General features: G+C 38.6%; 2 protein-coding genes and 1 long non-coding RNA gene across 9 annotated transcripts in view; 2 read left to right on the plus strand and 1 right to left on the minus strand.

Annotated features, from left to right (window-relative positions):
• Nucleotides 1–295, plus strand: part of MTCL3 (MTCL family member 3) — a 46,902-nt gene extending 46,607 nt beyond the window's left edge. For all 4 annotated transcript variants that reach the window (XM_051854337.2, XM_051854336.2, XM_070073621.1 and 1 more), the window contains one exon: nucleotides 33–295. In XM_051854337.2, the coding sequence (XP_051710297.2) occupies nucleotides 33–143 (111 nt within the window). In that variant the 3' untranslated portion in view covers nucleotides 144–295. The remainder of the gene's footprint in view (nucleotides 1–32) is intronic.
• KIAA0408 (KIAA0408 ortholog) overlaps nucleotides 205–26,692 on the plus strand; it is a 30,629-nt gene continuing 4,141 nt past the window's right edge. The window contains exons 1-5 of one of the 4 annotated variants that reach the window (XM_002714808.5): nucleotides 205–343; nucleotides 17,289–17,530; nucleotides 21,298–21,657; nucleotides 21,747–21,826; nucleotides 23,924–25,244. In XM_002714808.5, the coding sequence (XP_002714854.2) occupies nucleotides 17,396–17,530; nucleotides 21,298–21,657; nucleotides 21,747–21,826; nucleotides 23,924–25,244 (1,896 nt within the window). In that variant the 5' untranslated portion in view covers nucleotides 205–343; nucleotides 17,289–17,395. Of the gene's footprint in view, nucleotides 344–11,902; nucleotides 12,249–17,274; nucleotides 17,531–21,297; nucleotides 21,658–21,746; nucleotides 21,827–23,923; nucleotides 25,245–26,692 lie in introns of those variants that run through there. The other 3 variants (XM_051854341.2, XM_051854342.2, XM_051854343.2) reach the window with 3 other exon arrangements.
• LOC127492967 (uncharacterized) overlaps nucleotides 17,752–26,692 on the minus strand; it is a 97,989-nt gene continuing 89,048 nt past the window's right edge. Inside the window, exon 3 of the long non-coding RNA XR_007922832.2 lies at nucleotides 17,752–21,462. This is a non-coding gene — a long non-coding RNA (uncharacterized lncRNA). The remainder of the gene's footprint in view (nucleotides 21,463–26,692) is intronic.

Consider the following 26,692-nt stretch of genomic DNA (forward strand, 5'->3'; position numbering starts at 1 on the left):
TCTTCTCTTTGTCTTTGCATTTACCTTCCCAGATGTTCCAGCCTATCATTTTACTTATTCTCATTCTTGTATTATTTTCATCACTTTCTTACACAACGATATTTAAGCTTGTCTTCCTTTTTACACTATTTTTTGTACTGTAAATCTTTCATCATTTGTCATTCATTGTAGTATTTTCAGTTTGTTTATTTTGTTCACCCTTCAAGACAAGAAGTAAAAGAAGTATAATTTCTGTAGTAACCAATGCTATAAAAACACTGAAGACTGCTTATTTCTTTAAAAAGATACAACTCATCTTCCCACTACAAATTCAATAAGAAACCCAGGGACTAAAATATTTCAGGTAAGGAAGTAAGTGTGACTTTCCATTTTCAGTATAAATCAGTTTAATGTTTGCCTCTTTCTTTTACATCTTGATGTGTGCCCTTTCTTGATAATAATTGCCAGATTGCCTGTAAAAATTGACCAGATCTTTTACAATTACAGCTGAGTAGTTGACTATTCTGATCATTCAAATACTGAGTATTCACAAGTTCATCATACTTCCAAGCATTGTGTGGATTATGAAGTTCATTTGTTGGGCTTCATCAGACTAATAAGATAATTTTGACATCCAGTAAATGTCTGTGAAGAATAAGGTGAATAAATGAGATGTGGCCCTCATGGAGCCAAGTAATGTGTTGTCATGTTGGCTTGCTCTGTCTACAGATATGTATATGGAAGCATGAGAGTGGATTAGGCCTTTGTTCACTGAGAAAATAATTGTCCCCCCTACTGTATTTGAGCAGCTTATACCACACCAGCCATTTCCTTATTTACTTATGGTTGTTGCCTGGAGTGCTGTCCTCAATAACACATTGCTGCATAGAACAACCTCCAGAGCTGGACATATTCTGTAATACAGTATGTGAATTACTTCAAGTGGAGGGAAACATGCAGTAATTCTCTAGCACTTCCTTACATCATAACCCAAAAGCATAAGCTTAGTTCCAGTGAGAGTGCTGTCTGGATATGAACCTTCTTAGGTGATCCTGAGCATCCTTCTTAGTCCTCATACCTAAAGTGGCCTGGATAAACTCCATGTACCCAAAGGCCCTACTCTTTGATGGTTTACCCAGTGGAAACCTGGGATGTACCAGTGTCATCCAAGACTCAGCAATCCCATCACTGGCTGAAGTCACATACAGTGGTTGTATAAATGCTCTCAGGCTGGTTGGTGGATGTGAAAATGTGTGGTAAAGTGATGTATGTTATACCTCAGCAAAATAGGATAATATGTGGGCAAGCTTGGCTCTGTGACAAAATTCAATGCTAGTAATGAACTTTTGAATTTCAGAAAGAGGATGGCAGAAGACTATGATTTATTTATAGCCACATACCCCCATAGAACCATTTCTCTCTCTCTCTCTCTTTTTTTTTTTTTTTTTGGACAGGCAGAGTTAGACAATGAGAGAGAGAGAGAGAGAAAGGTCTTCCTTCCTTTGGTTCACCCCCCAAATGGTCACTACAGCCGGTGCGCTGTGCCGATCCGAAGCCAGGAGCCAGGTGCTTCCTCCTAGTCTCCCATGGGGGTGCAGGGGCCCAAGCACTTGGGCCATCCTCCACTGCACTCCTGGGCCACAGCAGAGAGCTGGACTGGAAGAGGAGCAACTGGGACAGAATCCAGCACCCCAACCGGGACTAGAACCCAGGGTGCCGGCACCGCAGGCAAAGGATTAGCCAAGTGAGCCGCGGCACTGGCCAGAACCATTTCTCTTTGAGTATTAATTTATGGTAACAAAAACAAAAATCTTCACAGTAGTTTAAAAATTCAGTATAAAATATCTGCACTTACTCTCCATGGAGCATTTTTTTTTTTTTTTTTGACAGGCAGATTTAGTGAGAGAGAGAGAGAGAGACAGAGAGAAAGGTCTTCCTTCCTTTGGTTCACCCTGCAAATGGTCACTATGGCCGGCACCCTGCACCAATCCGAAAGCCAGGAGCCAGGTGCTTCCTCCTGGTCTCCCATGCAGGTGCAGGAACCAAGCACTTGGGCCATCCTCCACTGCCTTCCTGGGCCACAGCAGAGAGCTGGAATGGAAGAGGAGCAACCCGGGACAGAATCCAGCACCCCAACCGGGACTAGAACACGGAGTGCCGGCACCGCAGGCCAAGGATTAGCCTAGTGAGCTGCTGCACCAGCTGTTTTTTGGGTTTTCTACGGGAAAAGAGAAGCATAGAGTGAGCAGTGGTCAACCCACAGCATACCATCTCTCATTTTCTGGGTTTCCATCTTAGAGATTCAAAGGGCTAGGTGGAACTTCATGACAAAAAGGAATAAAATAATAGAAATACTATGTTTAAGCAATTATTATTCGAGTGTTTAGTTTTTAAAAAATCATCTTAGAGATAGTAGCCACTTTCAAAATTAAAATATATTAGAGCCTTGGTAAGTCTTCAGATCACCATCTCAAAGGGACTGCAGTAAATATTTTGAGGGCTGAAATTTATCTGAAATGTTTATGCCTTTGGAGCCAGGTATATTCAATGAAATAGGAGTTCTTAGCTGCCGAAGGAGCGTTTGGAAAGGTATGGAAGTGTTTCAGGTTCTCATAATGATTGGGAGGCTCTCTGGCATTTAGAGGCAGGCATCAGATCTTCAATAATCCCACATCAGAAATCATTGTCCTGTCCCAACTGTTGATTGTCTCTGTAGAGAAACAAGGTATGCAGTGCCCTCGCATATTCACTACCCTGTGTGGCTTTGAGAAACTGATTTAGGAATCTAGGCTTCCTTTATCTTAAAAGCAATTGAGAACTAAATATCTAGATAAGGAGTTTTCAACCCTTGCTGTGCAAATCAGAACACCTGGGATATTTTTAGAATTGGGGCCCTACCCTACACTTATTGAAACTTAGTGTGTATTTTTCCAAACTCTCCCAAACCACTACTTTAGGTATTTGAAATATGTAAAAAATATCAACACATTCTATAGAACACCAGCAAAGGTTGTAGCAGACTATGCAGTGCTAGGATACAGGATCATCCGTTGCCTGTGTTTAGTTGCCAGTTGCTCAGATGACTGAATCTTCTTTAGAGTGTGTTCACTCAATACAGCCTTTGCCACAAGACCGCTAGTGATTTACAGTTCTCTTTCCACACTGGTAGTGTTGTTAAAAAACTCTACTTCAATTAATATAGGTTCTCAAAACTAACAAAATCCTGGAAGACAAGTAGAAAAAAATACATAATATAAAAGAGAACCAAGATGAACAGTGTAGGCTTCCAGAGTGATGCACACACCTAGAAATTAGGCACACAAGTGTTTCATTCAGGAATGACAGCCTCAGGACAATCCCATGATGATCTAACTTGCTATTACTGTAAAATTCCTAGGGATCCCTAGAAGGACTGATACCATAATCATAGGCATGGGGTAGGAGTAGTGGGGTGGGAATACCTCAGTGATAACTTGTGGCCTGAATAAGGGAGGAGAGATTTCTGGACTAACCAAAACACAGGTCTCTTCTTTACATCTCTCTTTAGGACTCATGGTTATCCTAACAACAGCAATATTAACTTCACTTGAGAACTCCCAAAGCATTGATTTTATAGAAGAGATCATGTGAATTTGAACCCTATCCAGGCCCTCCGTGTATGGAACTCTCATTTGATACTGGGGAGGACAGAGTACACTGAAACACTACTGACTTGACTGCTGCTCACAGATTGTAGGGAGGGAGGGAGTTGGGATCACTCAAGTGGCTCCTCTGAAGCTAGGGAGCCAGTTGAATCTCAGAGACACTATTTCCATCTGACTTGCCCAATGCAGAACTGGCCTCCCAGTTGTACTTGAATGTGTGCCCCCCCAACACACACACACACACACACACACACACACACACACCTGCATCACACCGAGGTGCATTATGAGAAATACATGCAGGCTCAGAGCATTCAGACTTGCCTAGATCTCAGAGGACATGCTTGGGACCATGAGGTGGAAGTGGTCCCAGCCAACTGCCAGAAGAACAAGGTGACCTTTTCCTTTGCCATCTTCTCCCTGTAACCTCAAACCATTCTGTGGACACTCAGTGTCTAAGGTGCATCCCTCTTTACCAGAGAATAAAGACTTGGGAAGAGAAATTTTTTAAAGATTTATTTTATTTATTTGAAAGACAGAGTTACTGAGAGAGGTAGAGACAGAGAGAGAGGTCTTCCATCCGCTGGTTCACTCCCCAATTGGCTGCAACGACTGGAGCTGTGCCAATCAGAAGCCAGAAGCCAGGAGCTTCTTCTGGGTCTCCCACATGGGTGCAGGGGCCCAAGGACTTAGGCCATCGTCCACTGCTTTCCCAGGCCATAGCAGAGAGCTGGATTGGAAGAGGAGCAGCTGGGACTAGAACCGGCACCCATATGGGATGCCAGCACATCAGGCCAGCGCATTAACCTGCTGTGCCACAGTGCCAGCCCCAGGAAGAGAAATTAACTAAAGATGTTGCCCAAGACCTCAGAAAGAGAGCCATCAGCATCTCCTTCCCTTCCCCTTTATGCTGTTTCCATTGTTTATGTTGTATTAAGCTAGTTTTGAAAGAGCACCAGGCTTCTTAGTTCATTAAGAGATCAAGAGAGAAAACACCCCCAATTATTGAGTAAAGGATCTTCCTGTTTCCACCTTAGTAGCTGTGCTGTCTAAATACCACAGGAAAACAAACTCAAAAATTCAAATATTACTGTATAAAACCCTCTTGCATGCATGTGTTTGAACTTAGGAAGGAATGACTTTGTTAATTTCGCCTAGATTTAAGAAAAAGTGAATTCAGTTGGCTATTTTTAAGCATAAATGGCTCAAACTCATAAAACAAAGCAAAATTCAGTGCTGAGCCTGGAATGCGTATTGGCCTGCCTTTCCCATTCCTGTGGTAGAGTGGGATATGGTTTTTTTCATCAGCTGCCAGCAAAGTTTGCATGGTCAGTTGGGTAGCCCAACCTTCACTGCAGATATTTCTGCACAGATATTCCTGTAGTATTTGTAGCTGCACACCATAGCTCAGCTTCATCTGGCAGAGCCACACTTGTGGACAGATGCCCACATTGAGTTAAGAGTGCTCTAACATTTTCCAAAGGGTTCTAGTTTTAAAATTAGTGTTTATTAGTTTTTATTTTATATTTATTTTGTGTTTATTTAATGTCTATTTTGGTACAAAAGTCATTTAAAGTTATTTAATATATCTAAAAATATAATGATAATAACATTTAAATAAATATCTAATATGAAAGTCAATAAAAGCACACAATTTTCTCAACTATTGGGAAAACTTTAATATCCCACACACTATGGAGATGCAGGTGTGGAAATTATTGATTCGGAAAAAGCATGCTTGAAACGTTTAGTCTCTTCTGAATGTTTTTAGTTGAGCTGCTTATATGAAGAATCTTCAAACAGTTCATGGAAATGCATATTATGAAAACACCATGCAAGGCAGACATTGTGGCAGGCAGATGCTGTGGCACAGTGGGCTAAGTCACTGCTTGTGATGCCCACATCCCAGCTCAGAATGACTGGGATTGAGTCTCGCCCCTGCTTCCAATCCAATTTCCTGCTAATGTACAGCGGATGATATCTCAAGTGCTTGGGACCCTGCCATCCACATGGAAGAACTAGATTGAGCTTCTGTATCCTAGCTTCAGCCTGGCCCAGCCCTCGCTGTTGAGGCCATTTGGGGAGTGAACTATTGGATGGAACATCTCTCTCTCTCTGTCTTTCTCTCTCTCTTTCTTCTCTGTCTCTCCGCATTTAAATATGTTTTAAAAAATAATTATCTGGCCGGCGCCGCGGCTCACTAGGCTAATCCTCCACCTTGCGGCGCCGGCACACCGGGTTCTAGTCCCGGTCGGGGTGCCGGATTCTGTCCCGGTTGCCCCTCTTCCAGGCCAGCCCTCTGCTGTGGCCAGGGAGTGCAGTGGAGGATGGCCCAGGTGCTTGGGCCCTGCACCCCATGGGAGACCAGGAAAAGCACCTGGCTCCTGGCTCCTGCCATCGGATCAGCGCGGTGCGCCGGCCGCAGCGCGCCGGCCGCGGCGGCCATCGGAGGGTGAACCAACGGCAAAGGAAGACCTTTCTCTCTGTCTCTCTCTCACTGTCCACTCTGCCTGTCAAAAAAAAAAAAAAAAAAAAAAAAAAAAAAAATATCAAGCTCTAAAAACATAAAAAAACTATGCATGGATTTTGAAAACTTTTTGCACAATAAACTTATCCTTTAATTACATTTTCCGTGAACTTTTTGAAGTACTTCATATAATCTATGTTAAGAAGTAAGTGACTAGTGAAGACTGGTTATTGTTCCTTGCTGAGGTTGTCTAGCATGCTGTACCTTTCAAGTCAGTCTTCTCACTTCATATCAAAAGTATATGCTTTCAATTATGAATGCAGACATGAAGAGTATGTGGGGGTAGAGAGGAACTTAGTTTACCGACTTGCCTCAATAACAGCCAATGGTAGGAAGGTACGACTGCTTTTTGGAATATACAGAGTAGTTACTGCTTCATTCCCACACTTGAATGTCTATTGCTGTATGCAATGCCATCAACTTGCAACTCTGTTCCTATCCTCTTTTCCTTTATGGATTATTGGGATGTTCATTGGTAAACCACCCATCACAATCTTGTGTTTATACACTCACATGGATTTACTGAGGGACTTTAGCTATGTGGAACGGGTCTGCAGAAGTCCTCTGATTGGAGTAGGCCTGGAGGCTGTACTGCAGTGTGACTGCAGTCTTCCCTTTCTGTACTCTCATCCCCAGATCCTTCACTGCAGCCTTCACACACCATGGTGCCATATTTCTTTTCACCTAGCACCAAGTGCTCAAAATCTATCACCCACTCATATGGTTTGCCATTCATATCTTTTCCCATTCCATGCACCATAAATGAAACAAATAACTTCACTGAGCTGAAATCAAAACTTGCCCATACGAAGCTGTTCTTTCTGATCCTTTCTTTGTGTTAGATGTTATTTTCTGTGCCAAGGTATGAATAGCCATAATTCTTCCTTCTCCTTCAGTGGCATTTTAATAGACAACTGCTGGAAACATAATGCTTTCACCCAGTAGTAAACTAGCATTTCTAGCAAAGGATATAATGGGCTAGTAACCCCCAGGGGATTGTGTATTAATTCCTGTGTCTTCCCTTCGTACTCCCTAAATAGCCTCTCGGCCAGGCTTTCCTGCTGGAAGTCAGCAGCACTGAGAGGTGCCTCACGATGGCCCTCTTGTGGTGGGTCCCCATCCACAGAGCTCTTCCAGGTCACTAAATAAAAGAAAGCCTTAGAACTGTCCCTTTCTTATTTCTATTGCATTGTCATCATGATCAATACCTCTCATGTCAGGAATCTGTAAATAATAAAATGGGAGGCTAAAAAAATTTTGAAAATTATAAGCAAAGTCTGTCTCTAGTTTTAAATAGCCCACGCTTCCAAATATGTTATTGTTTTGTTCAGGATTTGGACTATTACTTAAAAAGAACAGATAGTTCAAAACTGTCTCTTTTGAATGTTTCTGTCATCTGGAAATGGCCCGCACACAAGCCCCATGACGGATCTGCTTGGCTGAAAAGTCTGTTACCACATCACCAGCCTCAGAATAGAAGAGAGAGCCAGCGTCCTGAGATTCTAGGGAAAAACATCCAGCACTGAGGAAATAGTACATTAGCTGGAATACAGTCATGTAAATGTGCATCTTCCATGGGTAATGAACACTCTGAGCTTGACTCTTATCATTATGAACCCCAGAACAGAGGCTTAGAAGTATCAAAATGATATTTATTTTTTTAATACACAGTTGAAACTCTGCCATCTAGGACTGAAATGACATAGAACTCACTGTGACGGCATCAGCTGTGAGACTTTCTGAGAATTCAGAGCCTGGACCTCACCACTGGATGGTCCGATTTGAAAAGTCTGGGGGAAAAGTTTCAGCTTTAGCATTTTTGAAGAATTGCAATTCTTTGAGTGATTCCATGTGCTGAGAGTAACAGTAACCACTAAACTGTACTTCCCTGGGTGGAATGTAAGGATATATCAGGAGAGGGTCTCCAAATTTACTTACAGATTTATTTCAAGGTTGCAGGCTTCTCAGGATGGGAACAGTCCCTGTGGGCCACATTTCACGGAATCTTCAGTGTGGACTGAACTTGCTGAGAACAAGGATTTGTCTTATTCTTTGAATTCTTGTGGTCTAACTGGCACAGAATCTGTGGTGCTCACAAATACTTCTTATATGGAATGCTAAAGTGCCCAAGACTTTTTCTTTGGAACTGAAGATGATTTAAGACTCGTGAATTCTGCTAAAAAACTGAGATCAAGTATCTTAAAGTACTTTGACAGTTGCCTAGGGCAGACACTATTCTAAAAGGAAGAATTACTTAAAATATGTCACCTGTGATAGCCTCCATACTCTAACATGCCCTAGAATGGTTTCAGTTTTTCAGTTTTCAGTAGTTATTCTCTTTTCCAGTCTTTTCCATCTCAATGAAAATAGAAGCATGATGCCCTTTGGACTGTTAAATGTGTTTAAAGGATAAAGAAGTGACTGACAAACTATATAAACAAGGAGTCGGAAGCCCACCCAATCTCTGAAAAAACAAGGGTCTCATTGCCTAAAGAGATTAAATAAGCAAATGCTTTGGGATAATCCTCCAGAGATAAAACTATAGATCTGGCATATATAGGCACACTTAAGGCTATGTTGCCGAGTTTATCCCAATATTTTTTCAACTACCAAGTTAAAATTCCTCTATATCAGTATTGAAAGACAGAGAATCAGCTCATCATTTGGACCCAAAAGAACAGTGAATTAAAACTCGACAAAGCCAGAAGTCAGTCTCTCACTCTCCTGTCACAGCCGACACTTTTATCCCTGAGTCTGATCGACTTCCCTTGAACTCCGTGGAATGTTAAACTTCTAGGCGCTCCACTAGGAAGGAGAAGACCTGAATTCTATTCTTGGCATGACTAGTAAGTGGCTCTGTGACCTTGGGAAGATGACTTAACATCTGGGCCTCTTCTCTCTGCTGTAAAGTGAGAAGGCTGGGAAGGTTAAGTGGATGACTTCAGAGCCTCTTTCTGGTCCTAAAATTCTGTAAGTCTGGAAACACCTGCTCATGACATTTATGCACTCAAAAGCCATCCCTCCTTCCCCATTTCTGAATTGCTCTAGGTTGTGGCTCATTAGTAGTAGTAGTATAGTTCTTTTAACATCCTTTGTAGAATTTTCTTTTTTGTTAATTGACAGCAGCTAGTGTTTCTACATTTATTTCCTATTAAATGTTATGACATTCACTTCTTTATGTATCAGTACAGTAAAGTAGGATTTTTATGTCATCAGATACGCATGTTATAATTGTTTCCAAAACATAGAGCAGTGATCTTGGTGGATTTCAAAATTGAAGTCTTAAATGTTCATGTGGCTTAAAAGTAAACTTAGATTACATTACAAATTACAATTTTTCCATAAAGTTGTCAGCCATTCTGACACCTGTTTGAAAATTTAAGGCAGTTCACATTATCTGAAAATCACTGTAGGGCTACATGGACCAGCATTAGTCTTTTTAGCCAACTTATTGTATGCATATAACTACAAGAACTTTTATCAAAACAAAAATTTTCTTAGAATTTTGTAAAGATTCAGAATTAGAATGAATATTTGTTGCCCTTGTATCTAATTTAATTAATATCTTTTGGATATGAAATACGGTGTGGAAAATATAGATAATGCATAAATTATTCAATTTATTGTATATAATATATAAATTATTGATAAACATGAGAATACATGGTTTAACATAGTGAAATTCTTCTCAAGGCCTTTCACTAGTTTTTTTTTTTTTTTTTTTTGACAGGCAGAGTGGATAGTGAGAGAGAGAGACAGAGAGAAAGGTCTTCCTTTACCGTTGGTTCACCCTCCAATGGCTGCCATGGCTGGTGCGCTGCGGCCGGTGCACCGCGCTGCTCCAAAGGCAGGAGCCAGGTACTTATCCTGGTCTCCCATGGGGTGCTGGGCCCAAGGACTTGGGCCATCCTCCACTGCATTCCAGGGCCACAGCAGAGAGCTGGCCTGGAAGAGGGGCAACTGGGAAAGAATCCGGCACCCAGACCAGGACTAGAACCCGGTGTGCCGGCGCCGCTAGGTAGAGGATTAGCCTATTGAGTTGCGGCGCGGGCCTCACTAGTTTTTGATTCCAAGTGAGATTTATGGCCAACTATACCATGACAAAAATTAGGTGAAGCATCTGCAATAAGCAATTACTAGGATATACATGGAAAAGAGCACTGAAACAGATACTATTGGATGTGACCTAATTAACATAATTTAGCCACATGTTACCTGATAAGATTTGGAAAAATGTCTTAACTTGATTTACAAAGGATACATAGAAATTAAGATGTTTAGAGTGAAGGAAAGGGCAGAGGAAACAGTGTTATCAGGTAAGCCTATACTGACCCTTTGGGCAACTCCCTCCTTTACCCTCCCTCTCAGCATCTTTTTTTTTTGTCCGAGAAGGATGGATATAGAGGTTAGACACCAGCTAACAGTTATTCTGTGCCACATACATACACCTCTCTCTCACATTCATGAAGCAAATAAAATTATCCATTAATGAAGAAACAAAGGATTCAAAATCACACAGATAAGTGGTAGCAGTAAAATTGAAACCTAGATCTCTTTGGCAAAATTCCAGAGTCTCCAATTAGGGAAACTAGTTGCAAGCCCTACATATCCACATGGGCGTATTTCTATGAACTTTGGCAAGATCCTTTCCATCTCTGAGCCATAGTTTTATCAGGAAGATCGGGTTAATAAAATTTACAGTCACAATTGTTGTGAGTTCAGATAAAGATTTATTTGAGGTACTTAGCCTTGCCAGGAGTTATGAATAATTCTGTTGTTACTATTGTATTGTTGTTGTTAATGCTGTTGAGATTATGATGTCAGGCTTTCCAAACATAGGGTCAGGATTTCATTCAATTGTCCTGTGTGTATTCAAGTCCAAATATGAGCGGGTTGCTATTACTCAACTTTTCAGCTCCTTATGAGCTATTTATTTGGAAGCCAATGAAAATAAAGAGAAAGTGAATATGTAATGCTTTAAAGATCACACCAGGGAAACACTTTGAACCCTATTACTTAAATATCAATCTAGCTGGTTTGCTGAAATAAACATGAAATTGATGTAGAGACTTTTTGACTAAATTAAGCCAAACATGAGATTCATGTGTGTACCTGGCCACAAAAAGCCTGGAAATATTGCTGGTGAAGCAAAGACTCTTAACATTTTCAGGATAGGCCAATATGATTGTGATTTAAGGAGCTTTTCCTTATACTTGGGCTGCTGCACACCTCAGTCAAAAACAAGCATGTAGGGCTGTCATTATTGTCTTTCCTTCCCATAATAGGTAGTATCATCCTTTCCCTTGGGCTCTTATTTCCTTCACTGTAAAAACATCACTAGCATAATGAAATGGGCAACATGCTATCAGAGAATCACACAGTGCTGTGAGGTTGGTGTTCTTATAAGACCCATTTTTCTTTTATTTCAATACAGAAGTTCAGTCAGTTTTTGCAAGATGGTGGAGATCATATATATTTATATATTTACTACCTATGTTGTTCTGCCACATCCAGACACAAACTTTTAGAGGCACTGAAGAGTGAGTGCATCCTGACAGCAGCTGAGAAGGGTGAAAGAGAGGTATGCAAGGAGGGGGTTAATTCTTACCTATAAAAATGAGTTTACTTTCCTTAATAAAAGAAATCTAAAATTGGCCATTGTCTTCATGTGATGTCAACAACCAGCACTTCTGGAGAGTTTGAAAATACTGGGCTCCATTATAAAAGCTAAAAATGTCCTGGACCAGGAGTTGTTTACCCAGTGTAGGAGCCGCTCTAAAGTTACAGAGCTCTGGTTGGAAGAGGTGGCCTGAAAGCCGCCTCCAAGGAACTGACGTCACAGTAGTCTCCTCTGCTGCTGTGACACTGAGCTGAGTAGCTTTTTGACTTGAGAACGTGCTGAAGGTTTCAAAGGAACTTGTCGTTGCCGCTCTGTGGAATGGCTGGACTGATTCTGGAATCCGTTTTCTCATAAAGATTCAAGATTCTCCAAACTGAAACTCTTCTCTTTAAGATGACTAGCTCTCCACTCTATCTTCTTCCTTTGTGAGATTGACCAGTGGTCAAGCATCCGTAGGAATTCCCCCCGGTGCAAAAAGGTATGTTTCTGTTTGACAAGTCTGAAAGCAAATGACTGATTTTGGCAAGATGCAGAGGGTTGTTTTCAAGCAGCTTTAGACTGTGGATATGGTTTCAGTGCACTGACATTCAGCATCTGCCCGTGCTGGTGTGTGTGTGTCTGGGCTGAAGAACAGTGGGCGGGGTGGATAACGGATTGCCCTGACACAGGGCGAAGCTGTTCAGCTGCTGAGGGTGGATTTTCTGACCCTGGGATGACAGTAACATCCACTCTTTGAGACTTTGTTTTTCAAATGCTGCTTCTCAGTTATTTAAAAAGCACTTTATTCCCCATGGGATTTCACTAAATGCAATTAGTATTAGAACGTGATAATTATGTAGATGAAGATTTTTAAAGTTAACAATTTGAGTTTGCTGGTATTTGAAAATTGCACTGAAACATAAATAAATGAAGTTTTATCCAAGATAAGGTTGTGCTTACGTAAGATAAGTGTTTTGGTAATTTGAACTGAAATCTGAGTCATTCATAATGGGTTAATGTACAATTAAGAGGAAAGTTTACCACTATATCTTTAGTTCAAGACATATCAAAGCTTGTATTTTGCAAGTGAAGTAACATGAGTGTCTCTACAGCTTGAATGATTGCTGATTTGAGAAAAAGAAATGGAAAGAAAACAGGAAATTAATGAGAAGGCAATACTGATTCCTTCAGAATGAAGCATGTGGTACTGTATCTCTTGACCTTGGTGGAACATGAGGAATGTGCTTAAATAGCACTAAACAACAATAAAATTTTTTTCCCTGTACTCTGCAATGAAATCAAATCAGATTGGTTTTTGGAAAGATGCATTGGCAGCTGAACAAAGGGAAATACTGAGATAATTGAGATCTTTTAATTCATTCAAATGATGTAGGTGATGTATATTAGCATGGAGAAAGTGGCAAATTGTGGAGGCCAATGACGCTTCACTCAGATAGGTATGGGCATAGGAATTCCCAGTCCCTCAGAATCAGAGGCAAAACCTCTTTGGGCCAAATGTGAGATAGGAAATCCCTCCTGTGTGTGGCATTCATGTTGGTATATGTAACCTTTTATACATGAAAAATCTTCAATTATATAAAAAAAAAGTTACGTTTAGGAAAAGGAACTATGAAAGCAGAAAACAATTACTCTGCAGCCAAAACAATCTCAGAGAAGTAGCAATTGAGTAACCTCCCCAAGCACTGTTTATTTCGGTTGCCTAAAATCAGATGTCAGTGGGCGAGGTGAAGATTGCAGTGGTAACGACCAAGGTGTGGTAAGAATGAAGCACCCCTCAGAGAAAGAAGTGTTGCCGTGATCAAACTGAGACTAATTTGGGAGATGAAAATTACTTATTGCAAGACCCCTGTGTTCCTCTTAAATACTTCTCACTGGAAGGGCTGGAAGGTTATCAGAAGTATTTGCCTCCCGTCACCACACTTATGCAACCCACTCACAACTTTTTACAATTCTGGCTTGCAGCCTGGGGAAAGGAAGTGGGTTAAAAGGGATTATGTAATGCTGGCTTCGCTGTTAGGGAAGAAAGTTGTGTGTGACTCAGTAATGCAGCACACTCTGTCCTTTCCCATTTGCCCTAATAAACTTTTATTCTGAATGAAATTCCAGCAGGAGTGAGATGAAATTGGGAGCTCAAGAGATATGAGGAGGGGGATCCAGACAGCAGGAATCCTCCCTTCTCTCCCACATAGATGCCAGTATCCGTGGGAGGAAAAGGGTGTCAACCAGGAACAAAGAGAACTTTCATATTTGCTTCAGTCCAGAGCACTAAAATTGAGTCTATGAATCTGCTGACCCCTTTTGTCCCATAGTTTTGCATTACAGAACATTCTGTTCCTACAAAGTTACCCCTTCAGTTTGATTTCTTTAAATATTTATGTTATAGCCAAAGCAGTCTCATGTAAGACTTAATTCAAATTTTTACACAGAATAAAAGTTGTTTTCCTGAACAGTTAACTTGGCATGTATCTTTGAAACAGTTGACAAGTACAACAGCAAGAGAGAATCATGGACAGCATCAGAGTTCACATGAACAGACGTGTTGCTATCAATTTCCTGCTTAAGTGAAATCAAAATGATCAGTTTTATTACAGACAAGGGGAGTGGGATAGATGATGGAAAGGAAGGAGAAAAAAAGGGAAGACAAGAAAGGAAAAGGAAAAAAGAGGGAGGAAACTGAGAGGAAGGCGTCTCTGAAGCATTCACTATGATCTTAACCAGTGTTTGGGCACTTTGCTTAAGCATTATCTCCCTTGCTCACTTAATCACTGAAACAATTCCATGCCCCCCTTTTAGAAGAAAGAAGCGACATAGTCAGCCGCATTATGTTTGATATTTAAATTTATGACAAGACAGAGATGCCAGATAGGCTAACTTGAAGTCCTCCTATAAAAATTGGCATGGATATTACTCTACAGAAACTTTCTTGCAAAAGCTTGCTTTTCTGATCCATAACCATGACATTTCCTGGCACTTGGAATCACTCTGGTGCTGGGAAGGGGATGCTCTGTAGATAGATTGGCTCCATAATAAGCTATGAGTTTTATTCTTTGCAAATTAATACAGACTGGTTTTGTTCTTTGCAAATTAATATTCAGAGATACCTGCTACTGAGAGCAGGCTGATTTAGAGTATTCCTAAATGATCTGGTATGTAAAAACAAAAAGCATTTGGCACCTTCTAAACTCTAGTGTAGATGGAAATGGTTCAAGAAGAGTTAGGGATAAAAAAACTGGAACCACTTACAACAAAATTGTAGGGAAAAAAACCTTATGATAGTGATTTCTGAATATTTCTGGTGTTTAATGATAGTTGGGATAAAACATGGAATAGCATAGCCCCTCTTTTTCAGGTAGCTTGAAATTAGTCTGCTCCCTTTTTATAACTTCTTTGATTGCTTAAGTTCACAACCATTGCTGAAATCTCAAATCACTCCATTCTTCCTAAGAAGGTCCAGTGGTAAACACTAGTCTCAAGACAATTTCAGCTCACAGCTAATTACGTAGAGTTTTAAAGCACTCAGCCAGTCTGAAAATAAGCACTGTCTGCATTTTCTGCGGGTTAGCTGTTAGATGAACCTAAAAGATTACTAGGCAATCAAGATCAATGAACAATTAACTGAAACAAACAAAAGCAAACTCTATATTCTTTACAGATGTATCTACTGACATTTATTTGGGGGCAAGTGAGCATTTGCTATGGCAAGTATTTTTAGTTCTGGGCTTGTAGGTAGGAGGGTAGCAAAAGAAGGAAGGGAGGTTAAAGGGGATGGAAAATGAAGTTAGAAATAGAGCATGGCTAAGTGGGTAAAATGACATAAGATGGCATCTTTAATTGCTAAAGCTGACTTATTCGTCTTGACTGAATTAATCATAAAACCATTAGTGCCAAATAAGTAGGTTACAAATATCAAAGTGTATTCACCAAATAGTTTAAGGGAACAGTAACATTGAAAATCCCAGTATTCCTAGGGTACTTTTGAAGGAGAAGCCCTGAGTAAAGAGTTGACTTTTTTATTCTTGTTAGTTTATTACAATTCATTGATAGATTGCAGCTCAAAAAATATGCTCAAAATTGTTTACCTCTCTGATGTGTCTGTTCAGAACAGCCTTAGACAAAAATAAAATTAGTCTTCAATATTTATCTTATATTTGGGATACAAAATACGCCACCATTTTCTGTGAATACAAAATTGGCACTTGCTTCCTGGTTATGCATGTTTAATTTTACAATGCCAGCATCCACAATGCTACTGACTACTGGGACATGGCCATAATTAGCATAAGCTGTTGCTGGAAAGATATAGGCATTTTGGTAATGGTTTAATAAACTTAAGAGATTCTTAGTGGCATAATTGCCTTAAATAAAGATTCAAAAATTTAAACATGCTCTTCTACCTACTAAAAAAGGCAGATGACTTTATTATTAACAGCTATTTATTTTCAACTTAAATCAAAGAAAGATATTTAAAAGAAAATTTCTCATGTTGTTTTACATTCAATATTCCATTTTATCTTTACAAAAATTTGTGAATATTATCATTTTTAAATAAATTAAATCTCAGAAATGTAAGATGCCTAACATATCTAGTATTTTAAGTTGCATGTCCAGCCTCTAAATATACTTACCGTGAATGCTAGAAATCTAAATATTTCATTCACTACTTAAAGTAATATAGAGGATTCTCTACAAACTGAATAAAATGTTTTCTTCAATTCTCTCTATTTAGTCTCCTAACCAGTTTATGGTATATAGACTATTAAAAGGAACTGGAAGCATGGGTAAATTTCAATGTGTGTCTCACAGGATAGTTTTTATGCATTTAGATGGTTTTAAACTATATATACATATATAAGTATATAAATATATATATATATATACATAAACACACATAAATGTGTATACATACATATACTTTCAGTTTCTTTCTTGTTGATACATCTGTCCCAAATTGACCATCAACTTCAGGGTCTTAGTTGATATAGTAATCACATAAGCTATGGGCTTGATCTCTGAATGTAGAATTGAGACTGTAGTCCAGCACTGACTTAAGACTCTAAATCACAGAAATATGTTATCAGATTACATCGGAGCACAACCAGTAAATCTCTTGCAGCAGAATTTTCTGTAGTATGTACATGTGATCATACAATTTAATTTCACATTTCTGCTTTTAGGTACTCATGAAAAAAATCCATTTTTAGATTAGGTGGTTAAATAAAGGAATATTTGTATCACAAATGTGCATTTAACCATCTTGTGCACTATGATTTTGCTGTCTGGTCTCAAACAGGGGGAAAAGAAGACTTTAGACATCCTTGCTACTTTATTGACTGTGTTAATTTCTTTACCTTTAGAGTAATGTTGTCATGCTACAATTAAGCATCTCTTCTTTGGAGTCTAATTTTCTATGGTTTGTTTATGTGAATGGCTCTTGACAAAATGATAAAATATGTTTCCAGAAAGCACATGGGATCTGGAACTCTGTCTCGTTGTGTTTATATTAGGCTTTATTTTAAAGGCAACTGAGACTGCTTCAGATAAAAACAACTCTAAGCTTCCAAGAAACAGTTAAGAGAAGGCAGAGAGGAGCAGTAACACTTCTTCACTGACACTCACACTGTTGCCATGGACCTACATAAGCAGTGGGAGAACACAGAGACTGACTGGCACAAGGAGAAAATGGAATTGCTGGACCAGTTTGACAATGAAAGAAAAGAATGGGAAAGTCAATGGAAGATCATGCAGAAGAAGATAGAAGAGGTACAAGTTCCTTTGTTTTGACTATTGTGAACTTTAATCTCAGAATGCAAATTCTGTTGAAGTTTTATTTTGTATTAAACTCTTTTAATTTTCTTATTCCACCTACTACATGCATGTCTTAGTGACATTTACTAAGCCAGAAATAGCATTGTCTTACCCAGTGGTGTCTTGGGGATTATTCTTTTTTTACAGCATTGCATGAAAATTAAGACATTAAAATGTCACTCTAAAATGTATTCATTTATTTTTTTCCAGCTTGAGAGTCATGGTACCAAAAATGAGTACATAATTTAAATAAATTTCCGAACACCAGAGCTCAGGAGGAAAATGCAATAAAGAAATAATTAGTGGGACATATATTAGCAAAATTACAATTAAGAATTAAAACATAGATCTTTCCTGAGATAATCTATGATAAATGTTTATTAAAGAAAATTACATATTAGACAGCTCAATGTAATCAACAGGGTTATCAAATATCAAATGCTAATGGCTATGGGCATGAGATTTCTTTTGGCAAGGTGTGGCACATTTATTGGTACATATTAGGAGAAGGGTTATGAAAATGACATGTGATGACTCTAAGACAAATAGGCTTTTTATTCTTGTTGTCTATTCCTGAGCCTGTTGGGCATGGAATATTTCCTTTAAGCATTTGCATTGGTGAGTATACAAACTGGCTCAAACTAGAAATTATGCTTATCTTGCATTATTCGGGTAACAGCCATAGTATTGAATTGCATGGTTTTATGCATATAATCAAAGTGGTTACTTTAACAGATTCCTTGGCCTTTATTTGCAAACAACCAAAGCAAGTGCTTTATATATTGTAATGTACATATTTTTCTTATTAATCAGTTGTGAGTAAAATACAAATTGGAATGCTAAAAGGAAAAATAAAGAAGACTAGCTATTATTTTTTTTTCATTTTCCAAAGATTTCTTTTGTAAAGGAGCCATATTTGGCAATTAGATTGAAAATCTTCTAGAATTCTGTACAAATGTTATTATTACAAATATACACAAGGCTTTTGTTAAGAAAAGACATCATGACAACAAACAACAGAGGTGGCTTCTGTATCACCTACCACCTAGGGCATCTCAAACCTCCAGGAAAATAATGGGGTGATGGATCATAATATAAGATACACGAAATACACTACATTACATTGTGTACACTGAAGTTGAAGAACCCACTGTCCCCTTTGGACTGGTGACTGGCCCTCTGGCAGGAAGGAAGACCATTCACCACAAAATGCACGTAAGGAGAACTCCTTTAAGCTGAGAGGGGAAGTCCTGTGGAATGAAGTGGATCACCCTGAAATCTGTTAACAGCACAAAGCATGTCCTTACAGACAGGTGGTCAAAGTGAAGTTCAGAGATGGACCACTCCTTGTGCTCTTGGAACTCCTCAACTCTCCCTGTCCTGTTCCATCTCTGTGAACCCAGCAAACGCCTTTCTGGACAGCATCCTTATATGAATCAGCCCAGCCTTTGGCTCCAAGGAAAAGCAGTGGCCTGCCACCGTTATGGGAGACCCAGGTGGAGTTCCAGGCTCCTAGCTTCCATGTGGACCAGCCACATCCATTATGGCCATTTGGGAAGTAAACCAATTGATGGAAGTCAATCTCTCTCTCTCTTAACCCCCACCTCTCTCTGTGTCTCTCCCCCTTCCCTTCCTCCCTGCTTTTTTATATCCGTCTGCCAGTAAAAATGTCACCACTTTGCCTGTCAAATAAATAAATAAATCTTAAAAAAAAAAAAAAGAATAAGCCTTTCTTCTAAAATAGAGCAAAGAAGGCAGGCAAGTAGTATACTTAGAAATTGAAAGGTGGAATCACATTTTATCTCTCTCTTTGTTAAAAAAAAGACTTATTTATTTATTTGAAAGGCAGTGTTACACAGAGAGAGAAGGAGAGGCAGAGAGAGAGAGAGAGAGAGAGAGAGAGAGGTCATCATCTGCTGGTTCACTTCCCAAATGGCCACAACAGCTTGAGCTGCGCCAATCCGAAGCCAGGAACTTCCTCTGGGCTCCCACACAGGTGCAAGGGCCCAAGGACTTGGGCCATCTACTGCTTTCCCAGGCCATAGCAGAGAGCTGGATTGGAAATGGAACATCCAGGGCTCGATCTGGCACCCATATGGGAGGCTGGCACTGCAGACCCCCAACGCATTTTATCTCTTTATAGTCTGGAAAATGTGTTCTGCTTACTCCCTTAATTTCTTTACACAGAGACTCAGATCAGATCAACAAAGAGACACGTAGGTCAATCAGAATCTTAATCTATAATTCAATAAGAAATTAATTTATAGTTATAGGTCATTGGCTCCCAAGGATTTGGTAAAGATCTCAGGTAATTCTAGCATCCCAGCAAAATAATTAAAGATTGTAAAATTCAGTCAAGCTAATAGTTTAAGCCATGTAACTAAAACAATCTGCTGTCTGGTTTAATTTGTTATTGGTTATTAATTGTTCTGACAACTCTATTGACTCATATGTGATCACTACTAGCCTTATTAATAAGCAGACATTAGCATATTTTAAACAAGATTATAGCTCATAAAGATACTTCCCTTTATGCATCAGGGAGACAGAGGGCTGTAGTATTTGTTCTTCATCCTGGAAAGTAGTGATGTTATTTATGTCTTGCTGCATGTGGTATACAATTACATAGAAAGCATATCTCATTCATGATGCTTTCCAATACCTTAATAGCACCATGCTTACCTTATCACACATCTTATATGTATATGTCACACATATGTATATTCAGAAATATATACTTAGAAGAATTATATCATGCCATCTGTCTTACAGACATCAACCATGAATATTGTTCCTCTCAACTGAGATTTGGGTAAATATTGAGCATCAATAAATCTGTTATATTTCTTAAATAATACATGTAGTGCAGATACTGATTATCACTGTAAAATGTAGAATTACTTGGTTAAATAATTGTTTGGGAGCCTCTTTGGAAATTTGGCAAACTCTTCAAAGACTGAAGTTGGAAGAGAGGGCATTTTTCTTCCTCTGTTCATGAATGAGCTGAATGAAGGCCTGTCAACTAAAGTCTCATCAAGAAATAGTTTGGGATCCACATAAAGACTAGTAGGTGATCATACCCTTAGAATTCTATTATATAACAAAAGACACTGTCGCATTTGTTTTAATCTGGATGAAAAGCTTCCTTAGAATATCTATTGCTTTGGAATGAAAAAAAAAAAAAAACTCAGTAGTATCTAGTTCTCATGAAGGTAATTGATCAAACAAAGAAATCACCCATTGACGAGCAAAATGAATTGACTTGCTGTATGAGATTGTTGACTATTTAGACAGTTAAATATTGAAATACTAGTAAATCACATATATACATGACTTTTATATCAGTAACTTTTGCTCCACTCTGCGAGCAGCTTGAGCATGGCCAGTAATAGATTGAGGTAATGCCAATCTTGCAACAATGCTCCTCTGTCTAGACATACAGGTTTATTTTGTTTTTGAACAAGACGTTGGTTACTAGCCAGAATAATAGAACTTAGCATGCCTGAGCTGCCCCAATAGAAAGTAGACTTTACACTTCATTGCAGTTGCCCAAGCTTATCCTTGTTTTAGAGTCAGTATTTAGAGCTCTAAATATAAACATACCCAGGGTAGTATATAGTTCTATGGCAAAGAGAACACAAAATGGTTTGCTTAGTATCAAATACTGGCAAAAGTGAACTTACAAAAATAAAGTTTAATTTGAGAATTTGATTTTCACACAGCTTTGTCAGGAAGTAAAGCTTCGGAGGAAAATCAACATGAACGAACGTGCTAAGATGGTGGTTCTTGATCATGAAAAGGCCGCTCAAGATACAACGGTGAATCCTTCTTCAGATTATCCAGAGTCAGGACAACACGAACTTACCCGGATGAATCACAGGCATGGTCTGGAAAAAGAAACGAAAACAGAGCAGAGTTCACTCGGCAAAGGAAATCAAATATGTAAGGAACAAAAAGCAGCAAAAACCTCAATAGGGTTTGTGAATCCTTTGGGCACAGACAACCATAAGGAATGTGAGGCGTGGCCTGGTCTGGGGGCTTCTGAGAGAGAGAGCAGGAGCTGTGCTGGCGCCCTCAGCCTAGTAAGTATGGAAGTGATTCACCTACAGATGTTTCTAAGGAAATGTTTACATGTCAAAGTGCTAATGTGCTCTTGTTTATATGCATAAAGGCTCTTGAAGAACTTGCCAAAGTTAGTGAAGAATTATGCAGCTTTCAAGAGGAAATTCGAAAGCAGTCTAATCACAGAAGGTAAGCTGCTGTAGCTATAATTGTTTTATGTTGGAAAACAAAAAGAATATTATTTTTAGTTATTGCAAAGCAACTCCTCTTTATAATTTTTAGTAGTAATCCATTAGTTATTAAAATTTATCATGTTTGATAGAAGATAGAGTCTATTCATTAATTCTTAAAGCAAACTTTCAGCCCTCTTTGAAATTTGACTATTAGGAAAGAATGCTTTACTCTTTTGTTGTTTAGTTAAGGTAGACCTTGCATATGAAATTAGCAAATATCCTCTTATATGTTTTTTTTAATGTTGAGGATTAAGCCAGGAGAAGAGTATAAAACTGAATTAATCCAGTTAAATACATCTTTGTACTATGTCACATTTAACTCTGTAGTGTTTTAATTATATAATGACATTCTATTGAGATATTTTGTGTCTGATTTATTTCTCTATATAATGGAGGCATACAGAATTTTCAGAGTAACATACTACAAATATATACAAAATACACATGCCACAAAAAGTGCTATGTTATTTTAGAAACAATATGTAATTATAAGAGTAAGTTTTAGCCAAATTAACAAATCTGTTTTGGATTCTTTACAAGTAAGGAAGGATTACTCTAAGGTCAGCATTTATCTCTTGTGGGGCTGTAAGCACAACAACATGTTGCTCTTTCTTTTAACACTGAGGAAGCTCAGAGGGAGCTTTGGTTCTGACTTGCCATAAATTTGCTTTGCCGATTGTGTTTTATTCATGATTTTTTCATGGATCGGGCTCTTTAGATTTTTGTCTACTATTGTTCATTAGCGGAGATGTATCTACACTTTATAGGAAGCTGTCTCATAATCTTTTATAAGTTGACTAGCTATAATCATGATTTATGCTTATCAGTATGGTTAAATTTGATTTGTGAAACCACATTTTTGCTATAGTTAGGTTTTTATTTAAATCCACATTTTTTGCTATAGTTTGGTTTTTATTTAAGTAGTTCAGAAAAGACATGCGAGTTTTCTTTTACAAATCACATGTGGTATAAAGCTCTTACTGTCACCCATGGGCCATTAGAAAAAGTTCAAAATCTTTATATGTAATTCAAAGACATTGCCACATAACATGACTTAGTCTTTCTCTCTCTCTTCATTATCCTTTCTAATCTGCTTTCTAACCCATCCATTCCAAAAAATTCATTGTTCCTTGAATAACTGTACTATTTTTGTTACACCCCACTTTATCTATATTCCCTTTATTCAACTCATTCTCCTAAATCTTACTTTTCTTTGAAGCCAAAATCATACCTTCCTTTTGGAATTATTCATGTCTCATTGCAGTTTTACTCAGATTTCTTACTATTTACAATGTCATTTCAAATTCAAGAGGAGTAACTTGAGCTCATCTTGTAAAATGAATATGAACTTAGTAGACAGAGAGGAAGTAAGGACAGGGCAAGAGAAAAGCTGTAGAATTCGGAATGCCAATAGCAGGAATCCAAGAGACTACATAATCTAGTTGGAGTGTAGGTGAAGTTTCAGGTAATAGAAAACATGAATGACAAGATTGAAAAGATAGTTTATGTATGCATATAAATAGCCTTGAATGTAAGACTCAAGGGTGGACTTTATCCTAAAAGAAAAGAGACTTGAGGGGTGGGCATATGGTGCAATGTTTAACACACTACTTGGGACGCCTATAATCTGTATCCAAATGCCTAGGTTCAAGTCCTGGCTCTGCTTTCCAACTTCCTACCAATGTGCATCCTGGTAGGCAGCAAGTGATGTCTGCAGTAATTAGGTTTCTGCCACCCACACGAGAGACCTGGATTGAGTTCTGAGCTCCAAGTTTCAGCAGGGCCAGCCCTGGCTGTTGTGGGAATTTGGGGAGTGCACAGGCATTTGGGATATTTCTTTTGATTTCTCTCTCTCTCTCTTTCAAATAAATAAAATTAAATCTTAAAAAAATAAAAAGGGACTTGAAACTTTTGACTAGATGTTTATATAAAAATTATGTTTGAGGAATTTTTGGCTCCTTTTATCAGAAATTCATTGCTTATGCCATACTTTCTTTAAGAGTTTATGCTACATAAGGATATCACTGATCTGCCATGTTTTAAAATTATTTAGGATGAAGTCAGACTCTTTTCTCCAGAAAATGCCAACTGTGGTTAATATGCCTCCTGGGGACCACATGATCAACAATGGCCAGTGCATCCTTCCAGTCAATTTAGTAAAAGGAAAAGCGAGAAATAGGAAGAATCTGAACTGTATCAATATGCTCCAAAGCAAATCAGTGGAAAGAAGTGGAATCGATCTGCAAAGAAATGAAACCCCACCAGTTCCTCCTCCAAGGAGCACCTCTCGAAATTTTCCCATGTCATATTCCGAAAAAGCCTATGAAAATTTAAAGCACATTTTAGACCACCACAGCTGGGTGACTCATGAGGGTCCAGGTGAATGCAACTGCAGTCCTCATTCCCTTTTAAGGCAACGTGAGACGCCTACATTGTGTCCAGATGAAGGGAAGACTTTGAAAGATGGCATATTTTCCTCTTTGGAATTAGAAGTGAAAATAGATAGCAAGCCTCCATGTAATGAAAATGTTGGTCTTAGCATGGGGTCATATGACACTGGGAAAGATGCCAAAAACAGCCCTCCTACTGTGTGGTTTCAGAAAACCTGCTCCACCCCCAATAAGTCAAAATATGAAAACATGATCCCAGATCCTCCTGCTCAATCTCATGCTGATCTTCATGTAAGTAATGACTGTAGCTCTGTGGTGATTCAGGGAAGTGGCCCACTTAGAAGTTTCAATGGTGGTTTTGAAAGGACAACAAGGAATGAAAAACTGGCAGCCAAGACTGATGAATTTAACAGAACTGTATTTAGAACAGATAGAAATTGTCGTGCAGTACAGCAAAGTCAAAGCTACTCAGAATCATCTGAGGATATTAAGCACTGTGATACCTTAACCACAAATCCAGGTAATATATCCAAAAGTGACAGTGTATCTGGTAGTCTGAAAACCAGTGCCCACATGCCTGTGCCTATGGGAAATGTGCCTGATAATTCAACCAAGAAACTCACAACTGGTCTTGTCAGACAAATGCCGGAACCCACAGGTCCTAGCAGTTATCGGAATATGCTCCATGAGCATGACTGGAAACCAAATAATTTGTCAGGCCGACCAAGGTCAGCTGATCCCAGGTCAAATTATGGTGTTGTGGAAAAGCTGCTGAAAACCTATGAGACATCAACAGGGTCTGCATTGCAAAATTCTAAGTGCTTCCAAGATCAATGGACCAAATGTAATTCTGATGTCGGTAGTGGTGACACATTAAGTCGGCATTTAAAAATGATCCAAATGGAACAAGAGTTTCAACGAAACCCAGCTATTTGCGGGGTACAGCAAGTGAAGCAAGTAATAGATCGGAAAAAGATAACAGAGGTGAGAAAGCAAAACAGCCTATGTTAATGGAACTGCATTGGTAGTTAGTGATGGCTCTGAGTTGAGTTTAGTTGCCCAACACATCAGTAGAACATAGGCACAAGTTTTGGCATCTTCTGGGCTTCTTGAATATTTGTTGTTTCTTTCCTGAAAAATACTCAGGCTGCATATTTATTGATTCGTAGAATTTTAACCTTTTAAAGCTTTCTTTATTCAAAAATAATTTTCAGTTATTAAGTATGATTAGCTCATATTGAGTAAGTCACATGATTTTTAATATGGGTAAATATTTAAAAATAGTGACCTGTAGAATCCTATCTCTGGAATTAAAAGAGAATATATGAAATAAGATCTTTTTAAATATATATTCTTAGCATGAAAGTTGCTAAAGAAGCATGAGGTTTTTAAGTAAACTGTTATTCTCTTTATCTGTTTACAAGAGTATAACTTTTGTTAACTATAGGAAAAAAGAGATCAAAGAAATTTGTATTTACAAGAATCCCTTTCTATGAATTACAATTTTTAAGAACAACTTACATACAGTTAACAGCTTACATATAGCTAACAGTAACAAATACTGTTATTGTTAGCCAATCCTTCTAAAATTCTAGTTTTACATAATGCAGTGTGTATTCAGCATGGTTTTAAGCTATGATGGTTTCCTCCTTCTGTTGTCAAAAATATTTTTATGTCCTTTTGAGCCCCGCAAAATCATATTTTCCACCACTTTATCAGAAACTTTCCCTGTTTTTATGAGGTACAAATAATTATACTGTTTTTATAGTTCTCTCTTCTCTAGTTGAGCTCATAAATAGCTAGAGATGAAAAATTCAAACATATACAGTAACCAACCAAAATTCTCGTTAACTAACAAGGAATAACCCTAAATGTCTCCCTGTTCTGCATTGATTGAGGATTTGGAAGTCCTCTATTAGAGATCACTAGAAGTACTTTTGTTGGTTTTCCTCTGTAAGTACCCAACTCCAAAGAGAGAAAAAAAGGAAATGCAGGTTACTATAAGGCTTTGACTAAAAATTAGTAGACATCAAGCCCCTCCTCACTGCCCATCTCAGATGCAAGGACATGGATTGGCTAAGAAAGTCACTTAGAACCAAGAGTATAAAATGTATCATGGAAGCCTTTAAAATTTTTTTTAATTGATAAGGAATGCTTTTCTTCCACTGAAATGAAAGGAAAGAAAAGAAAGAAAGAGAAGGAAAACATTTTCATTTGTCAGAAGATACCCGATATAAACAGCAACTCTTTATTTGCAGTTAGAATGAAGGTACATGAAAAGTACTTGGGGGTGGGTGTTGTGGTGCAACAGACTAAGCTGTAGCTTGCAATACTTACATTCCATTTTCAAAGGGCTGGTTTCAAGCCCCTGCTCCTAAGGCTTCCAACCCAGTTTCCTGCTTCTGCACCTGAGAGACAGCAGATGATGGCCC

The sequence above is a fragment of the Oryctolagus cuniculus genome, chromosome 5 (genome assembly GCF_964237555.1).
Source record: "Oryctolagus cuniculus chromosome 5, mOryCun1.1, whole genome shotgun sequence".
Taxonomy (NCBI): domain Eukaryota; kingdom Metazoa; phylum Chordata; class Mammalia; order Lagomorpha; family Leporidae; genus Oryctolagus; species Oryctolagus cuniculus.